General features: G+C 62.0%; 1 protein-coding gene across 1 annotated transcript; it reads left to right on the top strand.

The window, feature by feature from the left end:
- Positions 1 to 10,544: 10,544 nt before the first annotated feature.
- Positions 10,545 to 11,997, top strand: GRIFIN (galectin-related inter-fiber protein; the record flags this gene model as incomplete). The annotated part of the gene is made up of 4 exons (XM_082856824.1): positions 10,545 to 10,730; positions 10,973 to 11,052; positions 11,149 to 11,308; positions 11,827 to 11,997. 4 exons carry the CDS (start codon positions 10,545 to 10,547, stop codon positions 11,995 to 11,997), a joined length of 597 nt encoding a protein of 198 aa, XP_082712950.1.
- Between the last annotated feature and the right edge of the window lie 7,021 nt (positions 11,998 to 19,018).

Genomic DNA, 19,018 nt, shown 5'->3' with positions numbered 1-19,018 from the left:
ACCCCGGTGCTGAGGGCTGGGTGGTGAGACCCCTGGCCGAATGGCTAAGCAAAGGTTAGGGTTTAGACGCCCCAAACTTCCAAGATAACCAGAGCCCTAGTACCTGTAAGACATAACCCAGAACCTGAGCATCAGAGCTTACGGAGAGGAACGGTAGCAACACCCAGAGGCAGTCCATAGTGGGCCCTGGTCTAGGTCCTAGGGGAACCCAGATGGCCCTTGTTTGGAGGGTGCTCAGGGTTGAAGGTCAGGGGCACGGAAAAGCAGCCCCCATCTCCTTCCTCCTGTGGCCCTAGTCCAGCACCTCTGCACCTGGAAAGGGGGCCTGGGGCCATGAGGAAGTGGGGCCCGCAGAGGCCCAGCTCCAGCTAAGCCAGCACTGCAGACCCGCAGGCTTTCCTCAGCCCACCTCAATGAGGCACGCCCCGGCTCACCTTCCTGTCCACACGCACAGGCACACGGACACGCGTATGCACACGCCTGCCCGCGCTCTCACATGGACGCCACGTGGTGGCAGGGGGAGGGGGCTCTGCCCTGCTCTGCCTTGAACCTGTGACCCTGGCCACGCCCCTGGGCCTCTCTGGGTCTCCGTCTCCCCCTCTGTGCGCTGAGGGGGGAGGGGGGCCAGGGGCCAGCAGGGTAGTGGGGAAGGGGGCCTGAGGCCACGCGTGGGTGGGGCGTCAGAGCCGCCAACCTGGCCCTTACTCGTGTTTCTGACCACCAGGCTTCCTTCCCCGCGCCCCTCTGGGGAGGGGCTGTAATTAACTTCTTCCTGTTCTGATCAGGAGTTCATTTCCAAAAACATATTTCGAAGGATTATTTTGCAAAGGAAATGTTTTTGAAAGAATCTCGTGTCCCGTCCCAGCCTGGGGAAGTGGGAGCAGCAGTCAGAGAGGGGACGGGGTGGAGGGGCCCTGGTGGCCGGCGGCCGGGGTGAGCTGGCATGCTGCACCCAGGCCCCGAGCCTGTGTCTCCGCGGGGAGGGGCGGGAGAGGGGAGAGGCCAAGGAAGTGAAAGGAGGCAAGGGGAGTGCAAGGGTCTCCACTTCCTCCCCGCCCACTCGGCCTTGCCCTCTGCCTCCCCCAGGCCTCCTGTGGCTAAGCTCAAGCTGGGGCCCCTCAGGGGCCTCTCCCACCATTTCAATGGGGAGATCAGCCGACCATGCCCTCCGCTCTGCACCATTCCCCCGCGCCCTCTCCTGTCCCCTGAGGGTGGCCTGGCCTCTGTCCTGGGCCCCAGAGTCCCGCCCACCCTGGCCCTCCACCAGAGCATCCTGCTGTGGCCCGAGGGACAGGTGGGCACCTGCCTTGGGTCGATCTGCCCCTCCCCTGGTCCGCTGCCCCCTCAGGGACCTGCTAGGCACTCCCTTCTTGAACTTGACCCTTGCTGGGCTTCCCCGTCGCACAGAAGGCCCTCCAGCACCACTGGAGTTAGACACACAAGTGGTTATTCTTTTCTTTTCTAGTCCAAGAAACACGTTGCAAAATTCCCACCATCACAAAACAAGCAGGACCTTGATGGCGTGGGGTGGAGGTGGGGTCATTTAATGGACAGTCTTGGTTTTGGGTAGAAAACACCACGACCCCTCTCCAGGATGTGTGGGCTGGGGGTACCCCAGACCCTGCAGAGTCCCGACCCTGACCTTACCTTGCAGACCCCAGAGCAGCCCACAGCTGCCCACCTCCCCGTGCACCCACACGGGCCCCCACCGCGTCCAGGTGGCCTCAGGGTCCACCTGCTCTGGCCTCAGTCTTCCACCGAGACTGTTCCCCTCACCCACTGCGGCCGCCCGGCTCCCCCCCCACAATGAGCATGTACTAAATGTTTGTTGAATGAATGATGGATGGATGGATGGACCGTGCGGACCGGGCTAGGGGTCTTGCAGTAAAGACCCTTTAATGTCAAGAAACCACCCCGCAGTTCCCACTTCCCAGAATTCCAGGCTGCGCCCGGGGGCGGGGAGGGCCGGGCTCCCTGGGCAGCCCCCTCCGCCACAGTCTCTCCCCCACCCCCAGGTGCCGGCCCACCGGGGCCCTCCCCCGCCCTGCTGCTCCTCGGGCTGGGGAATTCCACAAGTTCAGCTAGTTCTGGCCACACTGCTCAGGGGACAGTCCCCAACCCCGAGTGACCCAGGGCAGGGGAAGCTTGCCAGCTGGGGGAGTGGGCAGCAAGTACGTGAAGGACACAGAGGGGAAAGAGTCCTCGCCTGCCTCTCGCGTGCTGTGGTCCTCAGACAAGATACTCGGCCTCTCTGAGCCTCAGTTTCCCCCTGGGAAAATAGAGAGCCTAAGAGAGGATTCCTTCAGAGCCTCTGAGGCCCTGTGGGGCCCAACCTGGTCGGATGGGGCTGCTGGGCTGTGAGGGCCCCGCTCCCGGCACCGCTCATCCACCCAACATCCACCTTCTGCTCAGCTGCCCCCCAGCCAGGCCTCATCTCAGGGGTGCAGCCACCCAGCCAGGCCTCATCTCAGGGGTGCAGCCGCTCCCTCCTCTGGAGGCTCACGTGGCCCGCCCTTCTAAGGGGGCTGGGGGCTGCCCAACCTGAGACGAGTGCTGGCCGGTGCCCCACGCTCCACGCACCGCCTCTGCCCCCTTCCCTGGCCCCGTTCCTCCATGCGCCTCTACTGGTCTCTGTCCATCTCTTCTTCTCTCCCTGTCCCTCTCTCTCCCTCCCTGGCCCCCACCCGTGTCCCCATTCCCAGCCTCCACCCTGCACGGGGCTCTCAGCTTGGGGTTCTGGGACTCCGCCCCCCACAGATGTCCTGGAACTGGTGGGAGGTTATTTTGGGAGCTGGCGGCTCCCCTGGGCCTTTCCCAATGATCTTGGCGAGAGCGTTCGAGGAGGTCAGCCTGAGCGGGTGGGGGGCATGTGGCGGCTGGCCCGGGGGGGCCTGCAGGGAGCATGGTGTGGGGACACAGTGACCACACTGACCTCCTGGTGTCCTGGGCGGGGGCATTGGCTGGGGCTCCCTGGCTGTGCTGGGCCAGAGCTGCCCCAGGAGGATTCTAGGGAGGGGGCAGACCCAGACCAGCTCATTCCCCACGCTGCTGCCCCCAGCATTTAGGGGGACGCCGGTGGTTCCTCACGTAGTCCAGCCCCAGCCTGTCCCTCTCACGGGTGTAGCCTCAGCTCATCTCCACAATGTCACCTCACACCGCCCCAGCCCCCGACACCCCGGCCATGCCAGCCCCCTTGCTGCTCTGACCTCAGGGCCTTTGCACCTACAGTTCCCTCTGCCTGGGTCATTCTTTCCGGGTCTCCCAGGCTAGGTCTTTCTCAGCATGAGGTCTCAAGGCAGTGGTCCCCTCCCCTGAGAGCTTCCTTCCTGCTCCAGCTGAAATAGCACCCCCCCCCCCACCATCTCAGCTTGCGCCGTCCCAGAGAAGCAGATGCAACTTAAAATTTTTCTAGGGCTTCCCTGGTGGCGCAGTGGTTGGGAGTCCGCCTGCCGATGCAGGGGACACGGGTTCGTGCCCCGGTCCGGGAAGATCCCACATGCCGCGGAGTGGCTGGGCCCGTGAGCCGTGGCCGCTGAGCCTGCGCGTCCGGAGCCTGTGCTCCACAGCGGGAGAGGCCACAACAGTGAGAGGCCCTCATACAGCCAAAAAAAAAAAAAAATTTTCTAGTGGCCACGTTAAAAAAGTTTTTAAAACAGGCAGAATTAATTTTAGTAATATCTTGTACATTTAACCCAGTATATCCAAGATAGTATCATTTAACAAGTGATCAGTATGAGATTATTAACGAGATACTTTACATCATTCCTCTGCACTAAGTCTTGTAAGTCTAGTGGGGTTTTTTGTTTTCTGGATGTTTTTGGCCATGCTGCACGGCTTGCCGGATCTCTGTTCCCCAACCAGGGACTGAACCCGGGCCATGGCAGTGAAAGCCCGGAATCCTAACCACTAGGCCACCAGGGAGCTCCCAATCTAGTGTTTTTTTTACACTCACATCTCAAGTGCTCAACATCTAAGTGCAGTCAGGGGCTATTGAACTGGATGGTACAGTTTTTTTTTTAATGCTACTATCCTATTTTACTTTCTTCCTAGCACAAATCACCATCTAGAATATTCCACGTGTAATATTTGTTGAGCTGTTTATCATCTGTCTCTCCCACCGCAACGCATGTTCTGTCGTTCTCCCCACAACTCCACGCAGCAGGCGCTCTGTAAATGTTTGGGAGCAAGTGATGGAGGGCTGCCTGGGTCTGGTTCCCCTCCCCTTACCTCACCCCTCACCGGGGAGGGGTCGTGGCCCCAGGTCACAGAGCAGCACATGGAGGTCCACTCTCTACAGAGTGGGGCCTGAACCCACGCCTGCTGTCCTGTGTCCCCACGTCTGGCCCAGTGCTGGGGGCGGGGCTCTGTGGGTCCTCGAGGCTCTGGCAGCCCCATCTTCAGGCCGGCTCTAGGATCCCCCAGCCACCGTCTCATCTAATAGGATTCCCAGCCCCTCCGCCCTCAGATCCGGGCTGCTGCTGCATGTGTTTATAAACCTGGGGCAGGATGCTTCCCTGGAGGCTGCCGGAGCACAGAGCCCGTCTGGAGGAAGCCTTACAGTCTCCCCTCCAGGCCAGATGTCAGTCGGGCTGCTCCACCCTGCCCTGACCAGCCCGGCTGGCCCCCAGCCCCTCTCATTGGCTGTTGTGCCGGGCCAGTGGCCCCCTTTCTGATAGGCGTGTCTGGGCTAGTTGAGCTTCCTCCACGATGGCTGCCACCATGGGATAACTCATGGCTGGTACTGGCCCAAGGCCCAAGAAGTCCCACAGTCCACCCAGGTCCCAACCCACCAGGGCCATTAGGGAGCCCTCTCCCCCATCCCCCCCAGAGCAGCACCACCAAGGGCTTTTGGAGTCTCTCAAGCACATCCTTTTGAAGGGCTCCGAGTGACCCCTCGAGGGTCGTTCACAGCAACGCCTCACCAGGGAAACTGGTGGTCACGCTGCCCACAGTGGCCTCGGTCTCTCCATCTGTAAAGTGGGAAGGGAAGCCCTCACCCAGCAGGACTATGAGCAGACACGAACTCACTTGGAGGACTGCAAAGGGAGGGGCTCTTGCTAACACATGCTGAGGCAAGGAGCGTAGCTGTGGGAGCTGGGAAATGACAGAGGGAAGCTGGGGGGCCTCTATCCTGCCCCCTAAACCCTGGCCCCACTCCTGCAGGGTTGTGACTAAGAACGGCAGCTCCACCAGCGACTGGCTGCGCGGACCTGGGCCAGCTCGAACTCCCCGTGAGCCTTGGTTGCCGCCCTATAAAATGCCTGGTAAAGTGGAATGGGGGTGGAGCACTCCCCCTGCCCAGCCGGAGCTAAGGCCTGGCCCCGGGGTGGGTTCTGCACTCCCTCGGGGCTCCTGCCTCTGTCTGGAGAAACACCAGCCTTACCCCCACCTGCGTGGCGGCTCCGTGGCCCGGCCCACCCAGAGCCCCATCTCCACGTCCCTCCTTTGGGCCAAGTCCGGCTTTGCTTCTGTCCCCAGCTGAGCTCACAGGCTGTGCTCATTGCCCAACTAGGCGACCTCAGATGGAGAAACTGCAGCCCAGGGAGGGGCAAGGGCGCTCCGCCTGTCAGGGGCAGGTGGGCCTGCTCTGGTTTGCAGGGGCGTGGAGGGAAAGGTGTAGAGCAGGAGGGGCAGCCCCAAGAGGTGGGCCCTGCGGGGTCCGTGCGGGAGGAAGGCCAGGCCGACGCCAAGGGTCCTTCGGGCCGCCACGGCCCCCCCGCCCGGGAGAGGGGCGGCGTCAGATCTTGCAGCACCTGCTTAGCACTGTCTCCAGTGAAACCTTATCAGCCCCCGTGTGTCCCCAAGTGAGCAGATTCTCTGGATGATAAGAGATGTGGGGGCAGAAAGAATGAGACGAGGACAATGGCCAGGGACAATGCCGGGCCAAATTAGGGAGGGGACGGTGGTGCCTGGCAGGGAAGGCCAGGAAGGGCTGGACTTCAGCCAGGCCTCAGAGGTCGGCTGGGGAGTTGTCTTCCCCATCCTGGCCTCTCCCTCCCCAGGGCCTTAGCACATGCTGTTGCCTTTGCCAGCAACACTCTTCCCCCCACCCCTTCTTCTGGCTAGTTCCTTCTCTTCTGGGCTCAGCTCCAATGTCACCTCCTCCAGGAAGTCTCCCCTGACCAGCTCATATCATATACAAGTCCCCCCTGTACACGATCATCACTCCCCATATTTTCCCTTCAGAGCTTTTATCGTAATAATAACTCAATAACGTGATGTTGGATTTGTCATTTAATGTTTGCTCCCTTCCTCAGACACTGGAAGCTCCATGAGGGCAAAGACTGTCTGTCTGTCTGTCTTGTGACCCATAGCACAGGGCCTGGCAGAGAGCAGGATTCAGCTAACATTAGCTCAGTAACTGAACGGGCAGCTGGTTGTGATGTGGAGATGGTAACCCACCCAGCAGACGAATTCACGACAAGCACCTGGCATAGCACTGAGCCCATAGTAGGGGCTCAGCTGATAAGTGATAGCAATCGTGGCCAGGATGAGCTGAGTTCCCTTGGTCTTTCTCATATCTCCCTTCCCTGAGCCTGGGGCCTCTGTCTGCCCCAAGTCGCACGGTCATGGCATTTTCTTGAGCACCTACTGTGTGCCAGGACCTGCGTGGGCACCGGCAGGCAGGGAGGAGGTGGGAGAGGAGGTGCCCACGTGGATCAGGCTCAGACCTGCCTCCTTCCCTATAGATCTCTGAGGGTCCGAGGCAGCTCCTGGCACGCAGTAGGGCCTCAGTGAATGGCTTGGATTGAAAATGACTTCTGTCCTGAGTGAGCGAGTGCAATTCAGAGGAGGGAGAGACCCAGGAAGCTTTTATGAGCGACTCGACTAAGCTTTGAGAGAACGGGACTGGGGACAGGTGGTGGCTGGGAAGCTGTTAGAGGATTCAGAGGGGACAGGGGAGGGAGCAACAGGAGTGCGGGGCCTTGCTGCCCTCTCCCAGAAGCAGCCCTGGCAGCTCCAGCCTTTAACAGGCCTTACAGCCAAGGTCCTACGAGGGGCCTCAAAGGGGCAGCAGAGGCCAGAGCTTAGGGCCCTGCTGCCGCCTAGGCTGCCTCTCAGCGAGCCCTCGCCTCCTGGGCCTCGGTTTCCCCACCTGTGTGGGACGGTGTTTTCAAACTGCCCTCACTCTCCCTGTTGACCCAGAGGGCACACTCACGCCGTGGCCCCAGCAGGGGGGAGAAGAGGGGAGCCACTAAGCACAAAGGCCACCAAGCGCCCATCCAGGGGGAGAGCTGGCCCGAAGCTGTGTGTCCCGGGCCAGGTGTGGCCCCTGCCTGGAAGCCGCTGTGCCTCCCTGCCAAGTGGGGGCTGGGAATCTCCATGCTGACCTGTCAGCAAGCGGTTCCAGATGTGGGCTGGGGACAGGGCGGGGGTCGGTCCTGGGAGGGTCTTGGAATCTGAAGAGGGCTCCTAGGGCAGCCTGGCCAGGCCTGAGGCCCCCCCGACCCGGAATCGGTCATTGGTGGGACAGGCTGGTTGCTCACGACAAGAGAGGATGGGGGCTGGAAAGAGCATGGGGCTGGGAGTCCGGAGGCAGCCCTCGCGTCCTGATGCTGCCACCCTTTGCCATGGGGCTCTGGGGAGGTGTCCCCTGTCTGTTTCCTCATTGCTCAAGTCGGCGCAATGACGCCTGACTCCACGAAGCCCATGAAAGCTGTGCTGGCCTCCCCAAAAGATGAGGCAGTCCTCGTCAAAGTGTCCCGGGGGACTTGTGCCCGAGGTCTGTGGGGCACCGAGGTGTGTCAGACCCTGCCTGGCGTTGACAGGACTCCTACACAGCCCTGCCTCCCGGTGCTCTGCTCTCACTCTTCCCTACCACCTTCTAATTCTTATTCTCTAAGACCCGCTTTAGCTGCCTCCTCCTCCAGGAAGCCGACCCTGATAACCTCCCATCCTGGTCTGGTGAAGGGCTTCACATCCAGGGGCAGACTGCTGGGTTCAAAATCTGGCGTTGTCACTCCCTAGCTGTGTGACCTTGGGCAAGTTGCTTAACTTCTCTGTGCCCTTATATCCGGTGCAGGACATGTGATGCTGCCCGTAAAGAGCTTAGCTGAGTGCCTAGCAGCGTGAGCTCCGGGTAGACGGTGGTTATCACTATGCCATGGGGCAGGATTTCTCTTCTGGGTATCTCTGAGCACCAGCCCCATGCCTGGCGCCACCTGGCGATGGTGGCCCCAGGGCTGAGGGCGGGCCTTGGAGCCCAGGCCGCCATGCTGGTGAAGATCCTCTGTGGAGCTGGGTGGAGACCCTGCTACCTCCTCTGGAGCCTATGGAAACCAACAGTCCAGGGCAAAATCGCACATCCGGGAGGAAGAGGGGCATCGTCTGGCTGGGCAGGTCTGTTTGCTCCCAGGCCCCAAGCCATAGCATAGCATAGCCCTGGCTGGCCAGCAATTCCAGGTTGGGGCACTGCCCACTGCCCCCGCCTCAGGGGACCCTGAGGACTGGCTGGGGCGTGCCTGCAGGGCTGGGCCAGCCACGTGCGGCCTAGGTGTCCCTCTCTCCATCCCCCCAGCCCCGCTGGGGGCTTCTGGGCCCTTGGCCGTCCCCACTGCTGAGAGCTTCGGGGGCTCCTGGCTCCCACCCCACGTAGGAGAGGTTCCAAAGCCACAGACAGGGGGTGGTGAGACCACAGCCCTGGCCAGGCGTGGGCTCATGCCAGGCACAGGTGTCACGGGGTGGGCGGAGGCCCAGAGCTGCATCATCCCAGTTGGGCTTTCTGAGGTCTCCAGGCTGGAGCGAACAGGCAGGCTCGGCCCAGGGGCTACCTCAACACAGCCCCCATTGTCCCCCGTTGATTGGGAGGCTGAGGCTTAGAGCGGGACAGGCCTGCCCGAATCAGGGGTCCTCAGGCTCCTCCCCCCAGGCCAGGGCCCGCCCCCGATGCCCAGCTAGGGCTGCAGGCCACTGACTCCCAAGGAGTCTCCGCCAGAACCCCTGCTGACCTCAAAGCCAGGAGACCACAGCCCAGGTTGCTGCATCCAGCCAGGGCCGTGGCCACCCCAGGCCACCCTCCCCTGCCCAGGAGACAGGCACGGGGAACAGAGCTGTCGCGTGCAGCTGGGACGACTGCGGCCCAGAGGCTACTAGCTCCAGGTCGCCCAGCCAGCTGGCAGCCCGTTCTGCTCCCCTGACCGTGTGCTCTGCCCCTCACTGGGCCCTGGGCACCGGCCAGTGCTGTACCCAGAGTCCAGGATCCACGTCTCCACCTGGCAGCTGGACAGGAGACGGTACAGGGATGTACAGAGGCAGCAAGGGGCCTCACCCTCCTGCTGGGCCACTGTGGCAGGGGCTCCCCTCTCTGTGATCATTGGGGGGAGGCACGGGGGAGGGGTCTGCAGACTTCAGTCCCCAGGACGGCCACGCTGGGTTGGGACAGGGATGTGCATACAGGCAGGCTGGTGTCGGAGGCAGGAAGCCATAGCAGGCAGCCTCGCCTCCGCTGCCCAGGGCTGCCCCCTGCAGGCCCGGCCAGTCCTGTCCCGTGCCTGCCGGGGAGGCCGAAACTGCCCTTCCCGGCCTTGGCCTTCGCATCACCCCCCTCATCAAAAATGACAGGCGCACGCCTGTCACCAGCACAGGTGGAGAGGCCAGGCGGGACGCACCAGGGGCTGGAGGGAAGAATGGCCCGAGGGGAGTGGTGGGGTTACGCAGGGCTGGCAATCCTGGCCGAGCACCCCTCAGGCCCCGGGGGACCAGATGCATGCCCACCCCGCCGAGGCTCGCTGGGCAGGGAAAGAGCAGTGGCACCTGCAGCGCACGCGCTTACCTCGGACGTGACACCTCCCACCGCCGTGGGCGCACTGTCGCACACACTGCGTTTCCCCAGCCGCCCGGTCCCACGCTCACCACCCCCGCGCCCCCCCCACCCCGTTACCTGCACCCTTACACACTCACCCACCTGCTCACCGTACACGCTCGCCGCGCACAGCAGCCCCGGTGCTCCCTGAGCCTGCCCTGGCTCCTCTCTGGGTCGGCCCCCCGGACTGTCCAGCCAAGAGGCCCCCATGGCTGTCCCCAAAGCCTGGGGAGACTCTGCCTGTCTCGGCTACACGCTCCCCGAGGGCCCCAGCCTGGCCCCCTCCCCCGCGCCGGGGCCCAGGAGCCAGGCCAGGAGAGGAGAGGGGCTGTGGGAAAGGCCCTCCCCCATCTTGTCCACCCGCCAGCGTCCTGGAATGTGCTGACCGCAGCGGCCCAGCCTAATCCCAGCTCTGCCCCGTGGGGCCAGCTGAGCCTCTGGAGCAGGGCAGCAGGGGAGGCGGGGCTGCGCTGGGCCGGGGGCACAGGCCGGAGGCACCAGGTGGTCTGACGGCGTCCCCCCGGCCCCTCCTCGCTTGACCACATGGGAGGGTGTGGGTCCCTGAGACCCTGGAGGCGGGGTGGGGGGCTGCCTCAACCACGCCCTTCCCGCAAAAATGGGGGAGAAGCTGCTTTCCCAGGTGCCTGAAGGATCCTAAGAAGCGAGGTGAACTTCGAGAGGCAGACAGGCCCCGAGGCAATAGGGGTGCGGAGGGGCCGCCCGCCCTGTCCCTGGAGCTTGAATGGAGGACCTGCTGGTGGGGGAGGGCGAGAGGCTGAGGACGGAGGGAGAGGTGGGGGCAGGGAAAGGCACAGTGACCTCATCAGCCGCCCCTGGGGTGCGGCTCCCGAGCCCCCGCCCAGCCTGGCCCGCCTATATCCCCAGGCTCGTGCTGCTCCCAGCAGAAGCTGGAGAGATGACACTGCAGGTGGGTGAGACCTGGACCTGGGGAGAAGGGAGCAGGGCCAGCGGGGAGGGTCCCCCAGTCAGCTGTGCTCCTCCCCCACAGAGCTGCCCTTCCACGAGACCCCCAGGCTGAGAGGGAATGCTGCTCAGAGGGCCAGGGTCCGGGCAAAGTGCGTGCACTTTGGGGGATGCCTGGACAAGTGGAGTACCGGAGGGGGAGGATGCCACAGACACAGGGCCCTCTGTCCCCTCTTCTGCCTGCAGTTTGAAGCCTTCTATGCAGGGGGCCTGGCCCCGGGCTGGAACCTGCTAGTCCAGGGACACTCTGACTCTGGAGAGGACAAGTAAGGGACATCGCCCTCCCCAGGGTCCCCTCTTTGGCCTTGGGTGGGTGACTACCCAGCCGTTCGCTGCTCTCACGAACCTCATGATGCCCCCAGGTTTGAGATCAACTTCCTGTCTGAGACAGGGGACATCGTCTTCCACATCAAGCCCCGGTTCTCCAGTGCCACCATTGTGGCCAACACCTTCCAGGGCGGCCACTGGGGCCAGGAGGAGGTGTCCAATGTCTTCCCGCTGGTGCTCGGGGAGCCCTTTGAGGTGACGGGAGTGGGGCGAGGCCCTTGGGAGGCAGGGGAACCCATGGGGTGGGGTGGGCGAGGCCCTAGGGGGAGGGGCAGGGAGGCGGGGGTTGGGGTGCCTGTGGACACATCAGGGCCACCTGCTGCTTTGTGGGAAGGATGCTGTGTAGCATCTAGGGCTCCCTGTATCCCTGGCTTCCAGCAGCACTGCTGTCCCCACTGGGAGCCCCTGGGGGAGGGGGCTTATTAGAGATGCTTACGGGTAAAAGGGCCAGTGCGGGAGTCTCACTGCTGGGTCTGGGGGTGCAACAGGGTGCCCACCCCCTGGCCGCCAGCTACCCCTCTGAGGAGAGAGGAAGGGACTCCTAGCTGGGGGTTCAGAACTCCCATGGGGCGGGCCTGCATGACGGCGGTTCCACGTGCTCAGGGAACCCTGGGCCCCCCGGCTATGCCTCCTGGACTCAGAGCTCTTGGAGCTCAGTGCAGGAGCAGGTCGCAGGCCCAGTGGGCCGTGGGTCACTGGCCTCCCGCCCACAGATGGAGGTCAGCTCGGATGCGGAACACTTCCATGTCCACGCCCAGGAGCACAAGGTGCTGCAGTTCTCCCACCGCCACAGGCCACTGGCCGCCATCACCCGGGTGCAGGTGCTGAGTGACCACCGCCTGGCCCAGGTGGAGCTGGCCAGGAGAGGCCTGAGCTGGGGGTAATGTTCCCGCCCCGCCCCAGAGCACCTTTATCCCGGGGCCCCACTTGCCTGGGGGGGGCTGTGGGCTTGCCCTGTCCCCATCTGGTGGGGCTGGAGCTGAGGCGGGTGTCCTGGATGCTTGCAGGGACGTGGGCTACTGAGCTGTGTCTGAAGTCCCAGGATCGAGCCTTGGCCATCGGCCGTCCCTCGCCCAGTGAAACCCACGCTGGGGAAGCTGTGGGGAGGGCCCTGTGGTTCTGGCCCCCCACTCCAGCTCCACCTTCAATAAAATTTAAGCAGGCTGCAGGAGCTTGGCTACTTGGAGAGGGTGATGGGCTGGGGTGGGGTGGGGCCATTCGAAGCAGCCCTGGACATCCTCCCCAGGGCTAGGGGTCAGGGGTCCCTGAGACCTACGTCCTGGTGGTGGTCCAGCCCCTTACCTCACCCCCAGGACACTGAGGGTCTGGGGGATGCTGGGACAGGCTTGTGGGGAGGCCCCTATCTGGAGGTGGGGAGTGGTGATGAGATCCAAGGAGGGGAGGGCTCCTGGCCATAGGCCAGAAGGTCCCAGCCGGTGTTCACCCAGGACACTCACACCCTCCAGCTCCGCCCTCAGCCCCCAGCCCAGGGCAGTCTACTGAGAGGTCCCAAAGATTCCTCTTTGCCCTACTTCCCCTAGGGTACACGGAAGGGTCCCTCCTGCAATTCCTGTCCCTGCCCACTTCTGTACGTGTGGTGGGGGAGGAGGGAGCCCTGGCCAGTGAGCACAGCTGCGAGTCCCCCGGCCCCTGGCTTCCGAGCCCAGCTCACCCAACCATCTCTCTGTCCATCCCAATTAAAATGGTGATGTCACAGTTTAGGATGAGGCTTAGCCGGTGTTCACCGTTTACAAGTGAATTATTTAAAGAAAAGTCGCAGGTCAGTGGTATCACAGACAGAAGGGTGGGGTGTAGAACCGGCTGCCTCGGTCTGAGTTGCAGCTCTGCTGCCCCGATGTGCGACCTTGGCCAAGTTCCTGAACTTCTGGGCACGAAGACAGCCCTCAAGTCATCGGGAACGGTGAGGCTCCAGGAGCTGATTCAGGAGAAGCACTAGAGAAGTGGCTGGCACTCGTCATGACATCACCTGCCGTGGGATTCCTGGCAGGACACACATCTGCCCCAAGCATCTTGCCCTCTAAGCTTTACAGCTGGGGAAACTGAGGCTGGGTCGGGGAAGAAGTCAGCAGCAGGGTGGGGCCCACGGAGGGGAGGGTCCAGCGACCCAGTGCCCTCTGGAGCTGAGGAACCATCCAGGGTGGGCGGCAGCTGAGCAGGGCAGAGGGGAGACGGTGGTGCCCCCGCCCCCAGGTGAGACAATGGCGGCCCCAGACTCCAGCAGTGCAGCTTCCTTCCTGTCTCCGCTCACTTCCCCGTCTGTGTCCGTGGCCCAGCTGGCCCAGGAGCCCCTTCCCGCCCCCTCCTGCAGGAGGCCTGGCCTTTTGTGTCAACCGGGAGGGGCTGGGGGCCGGTGGGCTGGTGGATGGGTAGCCAACCAGGCCCTGGGAAGGACTGGGTTGGCAGGGAAGGGGCGAGGCTTCTCCTGCCCCTGGGGACGCCGAGCCCACCGATGGGGCTTCGCCGCTCGTGGTGCAGGCCCCCTGCTTTGCGACCTGAGCTGGCTACTCACCCTCTCTGGGCCCGGTCTCCCTGCAGACAAAAGGCTCCCCTCCTGGTGAAACTCTGCCTCCCCAATAGCAATGCAAGGTGGGAGGGGGGGGAAGGACAGAACACGCCAGGTTTTATCTTCTTCAGTTTGGGGCGGCTGCTGCTGAGCCTGCGGACAGCCTGGGCTCAGAGGCAGACACGCTGACTCCGAATTTTGCTGGGCTCCACCCGAGGGCCAGGTCAGCACCATCTCCCAAGCACTTGGCCGGGTATGGAGAGCCACGCTCCTTTTACAGATGTGAAGCAGGCTTAGAGAGGGTAAGTGACTTGCCTAGGGTCGCTCAGCAGATGAGGGATGGAGCTCAAATATCTGACAGGCTTCAAGCGCGCGCACACACACACACACACACCCCGTCCCTCGATGTTGGCCCTGAGCTGAGTCAGCTTCGCATCAGCCCTCCTGTGGGGCAAATCAGCCCTCAGGGGCCGCAGGCCCACTGCGTCCTTGAGCCTCAGTCTCCCCAGCTACGAAATGGGGTGCAGGCAGCTACGGTCTCAGAAGGTCCTGCTGCAGGGGCTACGCGCCATGTGGTAACCCTTCCGTGACCTCACTGCTCTCAGCACACAGTGGAGGTGCCCATCTGTAACTGTGCCCCATCTCAGCACCACAGCCCCTTGGACAGAACCATCGGCTCCTCCCTCGGCTCAGAGGACACCTCCTCTGGGAAGCCCTCCTTGACCTCTGCTTCCCTCTACCTCCTGCCCTCATCACACTGCCTCTTCTGGAAGTCGGGGACCAGGTCTCACTCCAGACCCCCAGCCCCAGCTGCTCCAGAGCACATCTAGCTCTGGAAATGTCTGCTGAACAAGTAAGTGAATAAATGAATGATTGACGTGGACAAAACCACTTAGAGCCTTGAACAAGTTAGCGATGGCCCTCCCAACAGGGGCTGTGGAGACCGACAAGGCCTCTACTGCAGGCTCCCGCCTTGTTTAAGGTGGTCCCCACACTTGGGAGATGAGAACAAACCCACCCCTCCCCTCCACGCCCGAAGGCCTCGCACCTCCGGCTCCAGCTCTCCCCGTTTGTCCGCCTCCTTCCAATCCTGGAACACACTGAGCCGTCTCTGCCCCAGGGCCTTTGCACTGGCACCTCCCCCGGATGCTCTTCCCCAGCGCTCAGCCTGGCCGGCTCCTTCTCATTACACAGGCCTCTCTTCTAGATGCTGCCTCCGCAGAGGGACCTCTAGCATCTGGCTGAATTTATTCTCCATCGCTGTTGCATTTGTTCCCAAGCAGCAAATTATGGTTCACAGATCTACCTGCTCACAGGTTTGCCAGCCGGACAGTCAGCTCCTGGACATGGGCTGGCCGGCCTATGTGCTCACCATTGGATCTCTCATGCCTGGAACAGAGCCTGGCACACTGGAGGCACCAATAAATATCTATTAAATTAATGGAACCACACCCTGCTCGAACCCTTCTAGGGACAGGCAGCTCACTACCTACCATAGTAGCCCATTTCCCTGCTGACTGGAAGCAAATTCTCCTCCTCCCCCCATGCATTCCCGTCCCTCCCCTGTGCCATGGCAGAAGCCCCTCGGAAGGAGCCCACACATTCCTTGACACCCTACAGAGATCCAAGGACATCATCAGGGTGCTGTGTTCCAGCAGAAGGACCTGTAAGAGGTGAACCCAGGCAGCCCCTGCTCCTGGCAAGCCAAATAAAATCTCTCAGAGGACCTGTCCTCCCCTCAGTTCTCTGGGTAGTGTGTATGAGGGGCAGATCCACTGGGCTGGGCCTGTCTGAGGAGTCACAGCTGCCTTGGTGAGAAGGCTTGGGCCTTGGAGAGTTAGGTCTACAGGCTTCCAACACCACCGACTGGCCAAAGGAGCCAGGCTCTCTGATGGTCAAGGAGAGAGTTCAAATGCCCATGGGGCCACGTGACTAAATGAGGCAGATAGGGCAATAGGGACTGGTGGGGCCTGTGGCTAATGGGAAAGGACTTACCCCATTGTGTTCAGCTCCTTCCAATTACGCACAGGAAAACGTGGGTCCGGAGTGGGCAGATATTCTGATTTAAAAAAAACCTGAAGTTAAGTTGCTGTCCGATAACCTCTGTTTCTAAATACTGGCCACTATGTATACTAAACAAGGTATCAACCTCCGAGCTGCCCTGGGGGTGACTAGTTCAACACTTTTGTCCTGTGTCGTCCCGTCAGGACGGGGTGACAGGTCACCTTGGGCGGGGAGCTGCCTTCCTGCCTTCCCTCCGCACATTCTTAAGGCCTCTCCACCCCGTGAGGAACACACAGACCAGCAGAGGGCGCCAGGCATGGGTTTGCCTCAACCCCAGCTGCAGGTTGCAGAGACCCACTTCCAGGGCCGGGACAGGGTGGGGTCTGCATTCCTGGGCTCAAGGTTTGAGTTCCTGCAGAATGAGAGCCTGGGCCCGAGGCCAGATGCTGAGACACGGAGAATCAGGTCTGGCCAGGCCCTCCCTGTCCTACGGACTGCAGAACCCAGGCCCTGGTCCTGGGCTGAATGATGGACTTGAGCAAATTACAATTTCTCTGAGCCTCAGTTTCCAATTCTACATAGTGGGTGGGGCCTGCCAAGTGCAGCAGGATGCGGTCAGCCTGACCCCTGGCCCTTCCATGGAGGAGAACAGGGTCGGGCCGGAGTTGCTCCCTGCCGGGGTCCGTGGACGTCTCCAGCCTGGCCTGGCACAGCTGAGGGCTCCTCCCACACCACACCCCAGAATTCCTGTACCTCGGCTCACCTGACTCCTGCCTCTGGCTGAGGAATGGCTGCCACGGCTCCTTTATGGCCACCACGAGCGCGGGGGGCTGCCGGGAGAGGCTGACACTGACCTCCAAGTGTGTCTCAGCCTGACCCAGGAGGGCTGGGGGCCACCAGGGCAATATGCTTAGGGGGCTACAGTGACACCCTTAGTGCGGTTCCTCTCTGCTTAGGGCAGAAGCCGAGCTTGAGTGGCAAAACTTGGACCCCCAGGGCAGCTCCCAGGAGGAGGGAAGTGACTCGTAGGTCCCAGTGGTGTGGGTGCTGCCTGTCACTGGGGGCCCTGCAGGCCTCTGTGGCCAGAGGTCCCACGCAGGGACTCGCCTACAGTGTGAGGGTCCCACAGGGTTGCTGGCTGCAGCAGCGAGGGGAGCAGCCCCTATGCGGCAAGGTCTGCTGCATCAGTGAAACAAAAAGTATAGCTATGCAGATGCTCAACATGCACTGACCGTCTCTGGAGGGACTTGGGAAACCTGGCTGCAGGTGACCGGGACCTGCTGGGCTGGAGCAGGCTGGAGCACCCACCTTAAACATTCATTTTTAATTCCCCCCAACACTTTGTCGTGAAAATTTTCAAACACGTGGAAAAGTTGAAATAATTTTCGGCAAACACCCAAGTACGCACTGTCTGGAATCGACAGTTAACGTTTTGCTCCACGGCTCTGTCGCATATGGGTCCGTCCTGGATTCGCATACATTTCAAGGCAAGGGGTGACATCAGCCCTTCACCCCGGATACTTCAGCACGAACGTCCTTAGCTAAAGTTCACTACTGGTTTAGGGCTCTTCTCTCTTGAAGCCTCAGTTTTGCCTTCTGCAAAATGGGGTAACCACCCATCCCTGTATGCCCGTGGGGGCCCCAGGGCTGCCGGGCAGAGGACACTCGGCCCGTGGAGAGCGGCGAAGCAGGGCAAGGTATTAACACTAGTGGGAGGCTGTGGTCAGACCTGTTGCTTGTCCCAGCTCCCCTCCCCCCGCTGGCTGGGGCCCCTGACCCCCCCAGTCCCCGTGTATCACAGCCTTGGGTAAGAGGCGTGCCCCTCCCGAGCTTACCGCCTCCCCACCCCGTGGGCTGGAGCTGTCTTTTCAGCACCAAGAGGCCCTCGGCTCCAGCCCCCTGGGTGAGGGTCCCAGGCAAGGTCAAGCCCCCACCCCAGCCCCATGAGCAGCAGCCCTTCCTTGAAGGGCGTCTCATGGACGTCAGCTGACTCGTAGGAGGTGGGGCTCCTCAAGTGGGCATTGAGCCCACAGCCCTGTCTTCCGGGTCCACTGGTTCTCCTGTGGGAGGCTGACCTCCCTGGTGTGGGTGCCTGACCCTGGGAGAGTCCACTCTGGCAGGTAGCCCGGCAAGTCCTGGGGGCGTGGCTTGTCCCCATGGGAGGCCCATGGCGGTGGGGTCCTACGGAGAAGGGGGTCAGCCTCCCGTCTGGGTCGTGGCCCAGGCTTTGGGTGAGGGTCACTGCCTCTGTTTTGCAGATGGGGGTCCTGCTGGCGTCACTGCGCTGCAGCCCTCACCCCCCAGCCCCATTTTCGGTGCCCGTGGGTAGGGAGACCAGATGGGAGGAAAGTCCCCTCCCCAGACCTCCCTGGCCCTCCGGCAGGGCCTGGGTCCCAGCACTCCTCCCCAGGACGGGCAAAGCAGCCCAGAGCACCTGGGTGGGGGGCTGAGGAGGCTCCAAGTAGAGGCGAGAACAGCTGGGAGCAGATCAACTGGGACAGACAAGGGCCACCCCCCAGCCCTCCCCCTGAGGCCCTCCCTCCCCCCTCCTCTGAGGCCCCTCCAGTGGGGCAGGGTCCCATTCCCAGCCTGGGGGGGTGGGTAGCACCTCTGACAGTTACAGCCTGTTCCCTGGGGGAGGGGCAGCTTTCCTCCAGAGTCTGGGCCACACTCCCAACCCCCCACACTCTTTCCCTCTCTGTTCACTGTCCCTCCCCACTTGGGGTCTTAGCGATGATTTCAGGGGTTAAAGGAAGCCCAGCTCCGGGGGCTCACCTTGCTGAGAGGGGGCTCGCTCATGAAAAGTATGAGAACTGTGCAGGTTGGGTCGTGGGGCCAGGCCTCCAGGGACTCAGCAGAGCAAATGTTCTTTCTAAACGCTTAGAGGTTGACCCCTCTTATCTTCACAAGAGCCCTATGAGGTTGGTCCCGTTGTTGATTTTTATAGATGAGGGATCTCAGACACAGAGAGGGGAAGACATCAGCCTGAGGTCACACAGCATGTCCTTGGCAGAGCTGGGATTTGAACCCAGGCAATCTGGTCCCCGAGTCTTTTAGATATTTGTGTGGGCGTGGTTGGGGAAAAAATATATATATATATATTCAGTGCTATTTGTATTGCTTTTCTCCTTACTCCTTTTTTAAAAATGAGGCCTTGAGTTTGCAAATGTGGGTTTTGTAAACACAGTTTGGGGAGGGTGACTCTGACCACACACTCATACCCAGTTCCTGCCAGGCGGAGAGGGGAGCCACTGGGACAGGCAGGTAGTGGGAAGCGGGCAGAGCCAGTGGCCGTGGCGCATCCAGGCTGTGAAGGCGTCCAGGGGAAGGCTGGAGGGGACCCTGCGTGCTCTGGCCAGCTGCCCGGCACATCCCGG

Source organism: Leucopleurus acutus (assembly GCF_964270905.1).
Source record: "Leucopleurus acutus genome assembly, chromosome: 16".
Taxonomy (NCBI): Eukaryota; Metazoa; Chordata; class Mammalia; order Artiodactyla; family Delphinidae; genus Leucopleurus; species Leucopleurus acutus.
Note: the sequence above shows the minus strand (reverse complement) of the source record. Positions and strands in the feature narration are given on the sequence as shown.